The sequence below is a fragment of the Necator americanus genome, chromosome X, assembly GCF_031761385.1.
Source record: "Necator americanus strain Aroian chromosome X, whole genome shotgun sequence".
NCBI lineage: Eukaryota > Metazoa > Nematoda > Chromadorea > Rhabditida > Ancylostomatidae > Necator > Necator americanus.
Window position 1 is genome coordinate 22,978,453 of NC_087376.1, and position 12,879 is coordinate 22,991,331.

Consider the following 12,879-nt stretch of genomic DNA (forward strand, 5'->3'; position numbering starts at 1 on the left):
ACCTGTTGTACTGAGGCTCAGTGACATTATATTTCGCATGCAATGAGTACCTAGGAAAAGGTCCATCACTGCTCTCGTAGTTTTATTGAGGATATAAGAACCAAAAACTAACCCCTAGCTCATCTGTCCTAGTAATAATGTAGCCGATACAGGCTTCTAAAAAGCATTTTGCGGTTCAAAATCATAGACAATAAATAAAGGAATCCATCTGGAAATTATACAGCTAGTAGATAAACCAAGTTCTTCATCACAGGAGTGTGTTTCTCACACAGTTCGTCTCCTGCCATAACATTTATAACCAGACAGTATGAAAGGGGTGGAATATAGTAAGGAAACTCTATTGACAAATGAGTGGCGAATGCTGAACCTCCCGATCAGCACTTATATGCTCTACAACAATGGAACATAGCTTAAACTGAAGCGATATAGTAAAACGAACAAAAAACACTACTAAGATACAGAAGTCATCTAATTCCTCATATTGTTATATTAATCGCTCGTCCCTGGACATATGGGACATTGGCACTGAAAATGAAGTAGATAGTGCATGTTCTTCCCTTGCCGGATTGTACTTCCCGTGCAATTTTCGTGACTGCCTCACATATCTTAGTACGAGGAGAGTTGTAGCTAATAACAACAAGCCAATAACTGAAAATACCTTTGCAACAATAAGTAATTATCCACGGTCTGAAACTGCTTGGAATTAGCGACTTACTGATCACAGCTACAATGGCCACAATCCAACTGGCTGCAGAGCTCTTTTGCACATCAATATTCCAAACAGACGTCCTTGTCACATTGGCCTTGAACACATCGTACTCCTCGTCTTCTTTAGATGTCGTTGACATCGAAGCTTCATAGGGTCGGCTCCGCATCGTTGATATTTCAATAGATTCTATGGGCAAACTTTGCATAGAGGTTGCCCATAACGGAATTGTAGTTTGTGTTGTAGGGACCCACGGGTAGCTTACGGTCTGTAACTCTTGACATCTAAGGTTTTTGTAGATCGATAGAAAAGTCAATATCCCATGTGTAATAAAGATGTGATAAATGTATGTATTATAGGGAACTCTCCGTGATCCTGTTTACGCTCATTCTATTCTCGACCAATTCGAATCAAATAATGGGCACATGTACTCTTAGTCACGGTACACATTAACTGTTAATTTCCGAACGGAAGTGTTGATCCGTTAATCTATTAAATTCATATGTTATATGTGATTTATCTGTTCTATCCGCTTTCATTCTAGATGCACCAGGAACTTCCCAACTGAGGTAACAGCAGGCACTGATTGCCAATAAAGTATTCTTTTAGTTCGGAATGTTATCCAGACTCGAGATCACAACATAGGTTCTAACCATTTCTTAATAAATTTAAGTCAATATTTGGGAAAAAACAGAAGCTGTAGAAGTTTGGAGTCAAGAATTCCGAGAATGTATTTCTAATCTTCAGGTTTAAACTTCGGTTGGAAAACCCTAAGTGAGCTTAAGGAAAGCAAAACATGATAAGCAACGTGCTTTGCTGAAATCTGCTAAACTTTGCATGTAGCGTATTCTAGTAGTGCACTGAGTAGGCGCGAAACTTTTACGCAATGAAACTAAAAAGTACACTTTCGAACTGTACAAAAACACTTGAAAAGGGTACTTTTTCCTGGAAGATTCACCTTTGCGATTATTTCCTTCACTTCGTTGAATACTACAGAGGTATTCGTTGGTATCACAGAAGAGTATGGCGACGTGAATTCATAAATATTCCCATCAATAGTTGGAGCAGCAATTGACTCAGCTTCCGTGGAGATCTCCTTAAGCACACGCAACAAATAAATGAATGCAGTTGCAATAAAGAATGCGACTAAATCTGTTCCTCTGCAGAAAACGTTAAAAGTCTAAAACATTTCCAAGGGTTATGCGTCAGACCATTCTCAAAAAAAGTTCGAAAAGGCTTATATGACCATAAACTTTGAACTACGAAATTCCTGAAAACTATTACACTTGAACTACGAAATTTCTGGAAACTATCACACTAACTTCCATTATAACCATTATTATAACCTATTATTCACTATTATTTATGATAATTTCCCACTTATAATTCTCTTTGTTACTAATGGTATTCTATAAACAGTATGACGAGTCATAAACAGACAAGATACAACGAAGAAAGATTACTACTAGACTAGAATAAACTCTATTCTGGATGTCGGTATGGTCTAACCGACTGAACCACGCGTTTTGGACAGCTTGATGCCTACTCCTTATCCGTACATGCGGCGCTTTTTCATTAATTACAGGCAACGACCTCAACATCTTCTGGTTTTCAACTATCTAAACTAGAAACTGGAATGTCAATATCAGCCTCCCCTTCCAGCTCTCAAAACGGCGTACTCCCTTTTACGTTGCTAATGTCAAATATTGATGCAGGTGAACAGATCAATGGATACGCCACTCTTCGTCTTGAGTTATAAGGATTTCGCACAAATCTTCTTTCTTTTTTTTCTGTTTATGATAAACCCTTATATCCCGCGTTATGGTTTGGCGGGTGCGGGAAGTGGACCCTTTGAACTTTGACCAAACTCACTAGTTCATCACATGCATCAGTTTGCTCCTTACATGCTATTAGGTACCGGAATACTTGTGTCGTTTTTGGGTCGCCTTCTATAGCGTTCTGGCTACCATGAGAATTAGTATTTTAAAAGTTTCTGTTTTGCTTATCACTATTGCAGAGTATCTTGTTTATTATTGTAGTGAATGATTTTCTATTTCTCTTTGATACTTTTTTAAAAATATTTACCTAAACGCATCACCCCAAGAATCTGGAGTGGTACGGGTTTCAGCTGTGTTAATGCCTATACGAGATCATAGATTGTGGGGAAGAGGGTGATTCCATTCATCTCTCCCTGTTTGCGCAAACATTGCGTATTGCAACAAAAGCCGTCGTAAGTAATAGCGTTTCGGGGTCGTCCGTTTACACTGATACAGGGAGAGATGAATGGAATCACCCTCTTCCCCACAATCTATGACCTCGTATAGGCACCAACACAGCCGAAACCCGTACCACTCCAGATTCTTGGGGTTATGCCTTTGAAATCATGCCCCGGTCCCGTGTGCAAATTTTTATGTCCCTACTATACGACTTCAAAGTCAGGCTAAAGACTATAGAGTTCGTCGATCACATTAATATTGGATTTGGCAAGGGCACCATCACCATTCGAGATGCTCAGCAATGGTTCAAGAGGTTTCGAGAAGACAACCTTGAAGAGATGCCACGACGAACACCACCAAGTGTGATCAAAAAGAAGGCCTTAGTTGAACTGCTCTAGAGTGGACCGTGCCACACTTGTGCTGAAATGGCAGAGCACTTCGAGGGTGAAACGCGCAAACGATCTCACGAACTTGGTAACACAAGAAAACTCGATCAATAGGTTCCTTGTCTACTTACCTGCCAACAAAATGGCACATTTCAAAGTCTGTTTTGAAAAAATGATACATTGCCGAATTAAATCGGGAAGTTTAACTTCATCCACCATATAGTCCCGTCCATCTGACTCATTTTCAAATTTTTTTTTAGCAGACAAGGGGGAACGGTCAAGGGGTACCCGTATGTGCCGCCACATATCCAGGAGACTAATGAGCGTCATTAATTGGACCGCGCGTCTCCTGACCGCGTCGTGATCGCTACAGTATCGTGGTTGCTCCTCTTGTGCTACGTCTCGCTGACGCCCCGCCGCCACTACCCTCCCTGCCCATTTCGCCGCGTCCGAGGAGTTTTCTCCGCCGCGCCCGCAACCCTTACGATGCGCTTTTAAAAAGGAAAGTATCTGGTATTAGGTTTTGTTTGAAACTCTGCATAAAGTGTACTTGTAAGTTATTATAAATGAAAGAGGCTGGTATATATGCCATTTAAAAATGCGAGTGAAAATGAAATTATCCTGTTTCTACTCGTTAGGTGGGAAACACTCATTGATCTCTGGGAATGCAAGAGATGTTTCAAAAAATGACCCATTGATCGGTGTTATGCTATCTTCTTTTCTTCTTTTCGCTTTCTAAGGATTTCTTTTTGCTTAACTAGCTGGGTAAAACTGGCATCCAACGATTAACGAGGCGCGAATAATGCCTCGCAGAAATACACTGTACCTAAAGGTATATCTCGAAGATACAAAGGTCTCTGTTCGCCACTACTACACCTAACCTGTCATATTGATTTTATGTAGAGAATAGATACAGATGAAGCGAGTTGAAAGAAGTTTGAAGAACCATATAAAGTTTTATTCTATAAAGCGTACAAAGAAGTACTAAAATATTTGACTTGCGCTCTATATAAACATTATATCTATATAAAATTTTGAAAAGGTAAAATGTAGAAAGGAGTTCAAAGGATGTATACAAAGTTATAAGGAAATAAAGTTGCTGGGCGTATAGTTGCTGCAGTCGAAAGTTGAACATGAATTCGTTGAATGATACCGTGAAAACATATATCTATGCACTGCGCGTTTTTATAGAACAGTTTGGGCGTGAAATGTGTGAAAATATATTTATTTCTTTTCCTTTATTCTACTTATTCTTTTCCTTGCAGCATTTTTTTTTGAGACAATTTATTTGTGTATCTTCAACTCATTGGTACTCTATGACATGTCTCTGATAATATATCTTTTAATTGGATGAAAGTATCTAGTTTCCTCCTTAATTCCCTATCATATTAGCTATTACTATATAGCATATTACTATTTTTGTACATTACAGCTTGCTGCGTCAATTCGTTGTACACTCATCTCCCTTCTAAATCCGCAGTATCCACTTCTTCGTCGCGGCGCGAACGTCGATTAGAGAGCAATAAGGGGGCGGGGTCTAGATGATCTCAGGCGGTCGTGGAGAATGTCTAGCTGGTGGAGTGGCAGACGTGATTACGTGGAGGCGCGCTGCGCTGAAGGGAGGTCAGGAGCGGTCAGCCGGTTTTCACGGGTACCTCTTGTCCCGCACCCACAGGCAAGAAGTGTCATTCCTCAAACGACTTCAAAAATGCCTTGTGCTTTTTGACTTCAAAAATCCCGGATTCTATCAGAGATTTTCTCTCTTACTGGTAAATGGATAAGTGTTACTGAGTCATTTGGTGAATGTATAGTTTGATTTCTTAGTTAATGAATAAAATAGTTTTTGATTTGAAATTCTTCGCAGAAACATGATACTAACTATTCCGATACCTACATACATGTATGGCACATAGTAGCACTCCGGACAGGGGTCTGCCTTCGTTCTCCTGTATCAATTCTTGTTCGAAGCCAATCCAGAGTCGCGCTTAGTCAAACACATAGCGAGGGTGTCATCTCCTAGAAAATCCGTAGGCTTTGGTTCGCCAAATCCGAGAATGGCGACTATTCGCTGGGTGATCTAACGCTGGAGTTGGTCACTGGAGGTGGACATCGACAAGCTATGGAAAGCTTTGGTGGCGGTCCCGTATGAAATCCCAAAGGACTCAGCGACCACACCGGACTTTCATCATATCACTATTATGCGAGACCTAGCGAAAACTGTCAAGATCCAGAAACTCGCTCGACGGATACCCCACGCTGTCAGCGACGCTGTCGGCGTTCGACCTTCCTGGAAGGAAAAGCACACATCTTCCACTTCTGTCTAGAAAGCAAATCCGACTTTCTTAGCGCATCCTTCACTGAAGATGAGAAGCGGACCATGTACAAAGATTGTGAGGGAGACCAAGTGGGTGGATAGGGATGAGTCCGAGAGTCTCGAAGACTAACCACCCACCTAATAAGGGCTCCTCTCCTGTTGATAGTCCAGGAATGGGATGGAGTAGTGGAATGTCCTTCCAAACGGCAATTAATAACGCCCAGACATGTATTCTCCAACTGGAGAAGCTGAACGCCCACGTCGATCGCACACCAAGACAGCACGCGGAAATCATCTTCCGCCACGATAACTCCCGAGCGGGAAATAAGACTAGGGTTTCTTAGGACGCTCATCCTAAAAAGATCAGAAGTGTGCAAAATCCTGCGAGGAAGATAAAGTAGATGGATCGGGATGAGGAACCGACATCAATCAACACGAAAAAACCTACGGACAAAGTTCCACTTCCCAGCAAAAAAATGTGAGAGAAGAATAAAATCGGCACTTGCTCGCTATCACCACGATGTTATCTCTGATCAACAAGCACGAATGTCCTTGCTTTCAGTTTTGTCAGCGACTTTTTGAGCCTTAATAACATCGGCGTTTATCGAGGGAGTCGATATCCATTAAAGTGCTTCTCCGTTCTCTTACCGTTTCTGGGAGACCTATGCAGAGCACAAACAGATTTGTTTCCTCTGTGCATCATCTACTGACAACTTCCCCTTGTTCTTCTTGCTTCATTTAATATAATCACGCGAGACTGAGATAAGTGGTCGTTCAATTGTTGTTATGTTTAGCCCTCGCATTGACTTTTAATCGGCCAAATTTAAGGGATTCACGTATACGGATAAATAGACACGAAGAAATCGCTGCAATACATTGGGTTGAGAAAAAAAGAATGCCTTAGATAAAGGATAAAATGCACGGCGTTAATCAACCTCTAAAAGGTCCACGCGTTCGACTTTAACTTGGACCCGTTTGGGGTTTGTGAACGCGCGTGCAGCCCTACAAAGACTTGCGGGGCTAGTCGACCTGTCAATTCAGTGTTGTCATCCTCCCAGACAGGTGTGGCAACAATTTATCGGAGGGAGGGATGAAATCGTTGGTTAACACCAAGGCGGTTTCGAAGCAAAGATCAATCGTGCAGTCACGGCGGGACCTCTTATCGACTGTGCTACACCCGCAATCGTCTCAGAAGCCAAATTAGGAAAAAGGATGAACGACAAATTTTTTGGCGTATCAATTCGCTTGGGATGTACGAACGTGTTTTACTACCGTTTTACTCCTTTACTGTCACGACCAACTGCTGCACTCGCCCTTTGAAACCCAATTAGAATAATTCAACGCGCCCCTAACAGTGTGGAGCAACAACTACTTCAACTGGTCAAAAGAAACTACAAGCCGTCTTCTACTATGAGTTCGTACAAGGCCATAGTTCGACAACCACCGCTGCCAACATTTTCGCTGCGTTCAAAGTGTATGTCATCTCCGAGTCCGTGATTTATTGTTTGTATCAGCGCTTCTCATCTGGAGAGATACCGTTTGAACAACCTCGTTTTGCTGTTCTACTTCCTTGAACAACGAGAAGCTGTGCGATGCTTAGATAGATGCGGCCAGGTACCAAAAGGACTACATCACTCTAACAAAACAAAGATTAGTGTCTGTGACTCGCTGGTTCTCCGCCCACACGACATCGCCCTGCCTGAACTGCGGCGAACAACCTCAAATAGACCACAAAACCTACAACACAAGGAGATTATGCTTTGTTGCTGGTGAGTTTCTCGAAAAACGCTCTATTTCAAATTCCCTTCTTCCGGATCCACAGTGGAAGCCAAAATGCACGTTATCAACGATGCAGGAAACGAGCAGACAAACGAGTGACGTCTGCCTACTTCGCAACTACACGACAACATATGCTCCGAGAAACATCCATCAGAATATTGCAAACTCGTATAGAAAGTGCTACCACGTACGGCTTATACCTCTGCCCTGATTCCTCCCGAAAGGAAAATTGGGGAGCGGTATTAGGTACCCACAGCCGAATAAGTGCCTACAGAAGAGGCCCAGTAGCCCAGAACCGGCATATCTTAGGCTAGCTATGATCATTAAGCCACGCCTATCCATCACCACGTCACTGAGGGTTGTGTTTGTCGCGATTGCGTGATAGAGTTAGCTTGTAGGAGAGTTCAAAGAACAGAAATGTAACAACGTAGCAACATAAAAAGTGAAAAATGTAAACGAACGGAAGTACTTAAGACGAAGCGAAGATACAAAAAATTTCTTTAGGAACAACATAAAGAAAACAAATCTGACAATGTTCCAAAATATTGAGCTCTGTAATGGTTATTGCGTAACAGCTGTAGTAGTCGAAAATTTTGTGGGACGTTTAGTCAACACATCACCGCATTGCCTTACGGATCCGAAACAGAATAAAATCTGACGCTTTCTTATGTTAAGCTGGAGTTGAAGTTTTTTTTTTCTAACAACCATTTACATGCCATCTTTTCTTCTTCTCTTCCTTCTCTGCTTCCTTTTGAAACTTTCGTAATTTTTTTTTCATAAAGAACTTCATTGACGGAATCCAAAGTGGTGCGTTTGCCAAAATCCGAATCCTTCAATCAAGAGCGGAACTCTTTAAAGTAACGGAGCACTGCGGCACATTCGAAAATATTATACGAAAATATAATATTTTTACCACCTCACACTCTGAACTCACTCTAAACATTGAACTGCATCTGTTCGCACTTTGACAGCATTTATACGAATTTTCTGAAATCCAACAGAATAAAGTCTTACAAAATATGTTGATATTAATTGATAAATCTTTTCACTTTATCTTCTTGAGACTTAAAATTTTCGAGTTGTTTATTCACTATTATTTTCTATTTCTGGAATTTCGTGTGCAGTCGTTTAATATATCTCTATAAGTAAACAATCGACATTCAGTGCAGAAACAGCAGCAGAGATAGTGCCACTGTGAAGCATGTTTCGCACCTTATTAGACGATGAAGAAGGTTAATGGACTACGAGTTAGGCGGGGCATAAGGCGAACGCGGCATAGTTTAACGATTACCGTTGTTCGTAATTTCCGCTAAGGATAAATTGCCATGGGAGCTGTAGGTACCTAACGATACGCATCCAAGGAAATTTTATTCAGGACTTTTTCCTCAAACCAATATTATCAGTCTTCGCTTTAGTACAAATCTGGTCTTTGTTTTTCATTACCGTTCTACTAATTTGCGATATCGTATTGATTTTGATAGGCTGTACACGAGGTTGTTAAATAATTTTATTGGCTAACGTTTCGGCAGAATCGCCTTCTTCAGAGCCTGAAATGATTCAATTAACAATTTAAAAGACCAAACCTCTTCACAACTAAACTGATAAACTCCATGCCTACTTTTTCAATCACCAATTTAGCAAATACACTGAATGTTCACCTTGGATCGGAGACGTCTAGCATGAACCGCTGACTGATCGATCGCGAGGGCGAACGGTTCGAAAGTCACAATCGGATCGGCCAGCGTTAGTGTGCTAAGATTTGCACCCTAATTTCAAAATCGGCTCCGCCGTGTTTTTGTGTTTTACGGACGCCTATCCATTCTCGTAGTCTATTCTTTCCGTTCACGGGCTCTTTGATGCAGACATATAGCGGTTGTGCCGTTTCACCGACATACTAGTTGCCAGTTCGTAGGAGCAACCAGGTAGATTACACTGGATCTCAAGCAGTATCCTGGTCTACCTGTGGGACAAGTAATACTGTTTGATGTTGTACTGATGCTATCGTACAAACGATTTCGAACTAGCTGACGTTTCGAATTGTTCGGTGGTATTTCAACGACCGAAACGAAGCTATCTAAGTCTGCAATCCGCCTAGTGGCAGTACTCATTTCATCGGAGATATGAAGAAAGCAGAGAGATATCTTATCTGTGGTGGGGTTTTCCACTTGTCGTGCTCGTTCACTTCGGTATCGTCTCGTTTCAGATGTTTGCATTTCATCACCATTAGAAAAAGCATTTTTGCGAGCTAAAGTTAACGATTTCTTTCTCTTCTCAGGTTCACTACAGACGGTTTTTGCGGAACATGTTGTTGATCACAGCTTTCTTCATTTGATATGAATAACCAGGGAGAAAATCAACCAAGATGTTCTTATTACTGGGCTTACGATACCATTTCGTTTGGCACGTACCGTTTCAGATCTTAACCCGGATGTTTGGAAAAGGAAGCCAATTGCCCTGTGGTTTCTCCCTAGTAATTTATATGTGTTCGGACTGTCGCTTCAACAAGTCAAATCATTTATCCATCACCATCTCCGCTTGGGCGGCACAAATGGCAAAGTAATCGTCGATTTACCGAGATCTACGAAAGGACGTAATTCCAGAACAGGTGCTTCAATTTTGGCCATAAATAAAATAGCTAAGGTGGGAGCCAATCTCTGCTCCATAGCTAAACCTCTAAGTTGTACAAAGTAATGAACCATCAATTGGGAAATTCAGAATCCTGAATAGAACCATCAATTGAAAGATTTAGAATCAAACGGTACGTACCAAACGAAAATGGTATCGTGATCCTAGTAATAATAAACCCTAGTAATAAGAACATCTTGGTTCTCTCTGCTTATCCATTTCATTTTGGATCCAAGCCAAAAACCCTACAATTAACCGCAAGGGCGAATGTCTGTCGATAACGCGGGGCTCGCGCCATATCTCGGATGGTTCTTCCGATCCGATTGTGACTTTCAAACCGTTCGCCCTCGCGATCGATCAGTCAGCGGTTCATGCTAGGCGTCTCCGGTCCAAGGTGAACATTCAGTGTAGTTGCTAAACTGGTGATTGAAGAAGTAGGCATGGACTTTATCAGTTTAGTTGTGGAGAGATTTGTTCGTTTAAATTGTTAATTGAATCGCCCATTTCAAGCTCTCAAATGGGCGATTGTGCCGAAACGTTAGCCAATAAAATTATTTAACAACCTCATGCACAGCCTATGAAAATCAATACGACATCCAACTATGCCGAGGTTCACTGAAAGTCGAATTTTTCAGTAACTTCGCGATATACCGTTGTATTAATGTTGTGAGATGGAGAGAAAGATACAACAAGATTAAGGAGGCCATGAGGCCTCGTTGAAATCAGGCCAGTTAGACTAGAACTTATTCCTTAACCCTATATAATTGCACGACTTTTGAACAACGACTATCAGTAAACTCACTTTAGAAGGGCATCCCCTGATAACTTTGCTACACCTCCGATGCCTTCAAAAGACATGTCCTATTCCGTTGATGGTTCAACTTTATAAAAACGAACGCCCAATTTGCATTTGCTCGGGAGGGAATTGGACAATTGGAGACTATTCTGATAAATTTAATGTCGACAAGTTTATCTTAAAATGTGTGCACGCTACTTTAGCCAAAACTCACCAGATACGTTTTCATTATTACACTTACTAACTTTCTTGACTAAGAATCCGAATCTCTACTAACATATCAAATTTCAAAGTGAAATTATCCTTTTGTTACACTCGGGGAACCTAGACGAAGAAGTCGTTAAAAAAAAAAACCCTCCTAAAACATCTTATGCTCTGGCATAGAAAATGATGTCAGATAGAATTTGTAGTCTCAGGCTTTCTGAGACATTGGTACCCAAGTTAAAACTTAGATAGCAGAGTTTTGCGCTTTTTTATGAGGCGAATCTCTTTTTTACTTGCTGTGTGTCCTCTGGAAGAGTTCAGTTTCGAAAAGCTCGATGCGGTCTTCTTATGTAACAAATAGCAGACACAAAGCGGAGTGAGAAAATAAATGAAGAGCATGAAGAGAACAAATTCAAGAAAGCTCACTTTAAGATTTGAAAATCCAGTAGTAGTACCGTAGAAAGAATTGGAGGTAGCGGTGTTGGACATCGTAGGGAACGTAGCAGAGGAAGTAGATTTACGACTTTTGTTTGCGTCCCGACCTCTCGTCCTGACATTTACCGAGTAGTCGGTTGTCAAAGATGAATCAAAAAATAAAGTATTCAGTAGCTAATTTTCAAAACTTGTCTTAGAACTGATGCATGACACAAAAACTCCTACCAGTATCAGTGTCGACCTGGTGCAGATATAAATTTGTAAACGCTTCACTAACGAACTCAGGTGCAGAGAACTTTGGCGGTGTTGAATTTACCTGAATAAACCACAACAAGTGAAAATATGACAGCAGAATCGCGAAACTCCTACGACTTGTCTAAAATTGACAAATCACCGTGATCTATGAATTTTATTTGAGAAGTAGACCGAGCTAGAGTCTTTATAAGTTATCTCTCAATTTTCAAAATGTTGGCTGCAAATTTTGAATAATATGACAGCAACTCGCCGCCACCGCTGTCAGATACCTCTGTGCCGTACTAGTATGTAAGGAGCAAACTGATGCATCGTAGTAATTGCGGTTAAAGTTCAAAGGCTGCAGCCGCTAAACCATCATCTTGATCACCCTGACTCCCGTTATTCATCGCTTTGCTCAAGCTGGCGCCATTAATACTTCCATTTATCCCGATCACCTGCAGAAGTCGCCCAGCGGTCTCTCTATTTGCGTGGGACAGGAAGATCACCGAAATTATCCTTGAAGGAATCCATAAAGAGGTCCAACCATCGGGTCGGCGTTCTTCCCGTAGTGGGTTTAATATCGAGTGGAACTCATTCGCTCACGGGTTTGCTCCAGCAGTTGTCCTTGACACGTTTCACGTATCCGACTCACCTTTGCTTTCCTCGGCAAATGCGATCATGTATCTAATTTTCGATCACTGACGTAGGATAGAACTTCGAATCCCGTCGTTCACTTGTGTGAAGCCAAATACTCCTAGCATCACTCCTTCGATTAAAGGTTCAACGTCACTCAGCGCACTTTCTTCCTGCTTCCGAAGTGCTCCGATTTCTAAAGCATACGCGAAACAAGAAAATACGGTGGGGTTAAACAAGTGAGCACGGAGCCTGGTTTTCCTGGTCCTCTTCACAACATTCTCAATGCTCCTAAAAGCATCCCAACGCCCTCGCTTCCTGCTCCCCACACCGGAGGTAAGGTCGTTCTTCATCTCCTTTTCTGACCCAAATAAACGTAGCTAGTAAATTCGGGTATGTTCGTCCCGTTGCGCGTAAAAGAGGCGTCTAAATTACATGTTTGATCGAATTCGGCTAGCATTCGTTCCGCTCGGCTTATGGTAGCCGTCATCATATCATCAACATAGCGGAGGTGGTGTAGCTGTCAACAATCAAATTTCACTGTCATGTCG

At 41.6% G+C, this 12,879-nt stretch overlaps 1 protein-coding gene across 2 annotated transcripts in view; it reads right to left on the reverse strand.

Moving 5' to 3' along the window:
- Window positions 1-484: 484 nt before the first annotated feature.
- The window catches only part of RB195_024947 (uncharacterized protein), a gene marked incomplete at both ends in the record, with an annotated part of 33,780 nt that continues 21,385 nt past the window's right edge, over window positions 485-12,879 (reverse strand). Inside the window, 6 exons of one of the 2 annotated variants that reach the window (XM_064212900.1) lie at window positions 485-648; window positions 716-974; window positions 1,665-1,802; window positions 9,060-9,153; window positions 11,453-11,576; window positions 11,687-11,777. In XM_064212900.1, coding sequence (XP_064068781.1) covers window positions 485-648; window positions 716-974; window positions 1,665-1,802; window positions 9,060-9,153; window positions 11,453-11,576; window positions 11,687-11,777 — 870 coding nt within the window. The remainder of the gene's footprint in view (window positions 649-715; window positions 975-1,664; window positions 1,803-9,059; window positions 9,154-11,452; window positions 11,577-11,686; window positions 11,778-12,879) is intronic. The other variant, XM_064212901.1, reaches the window with a different exon arrangement.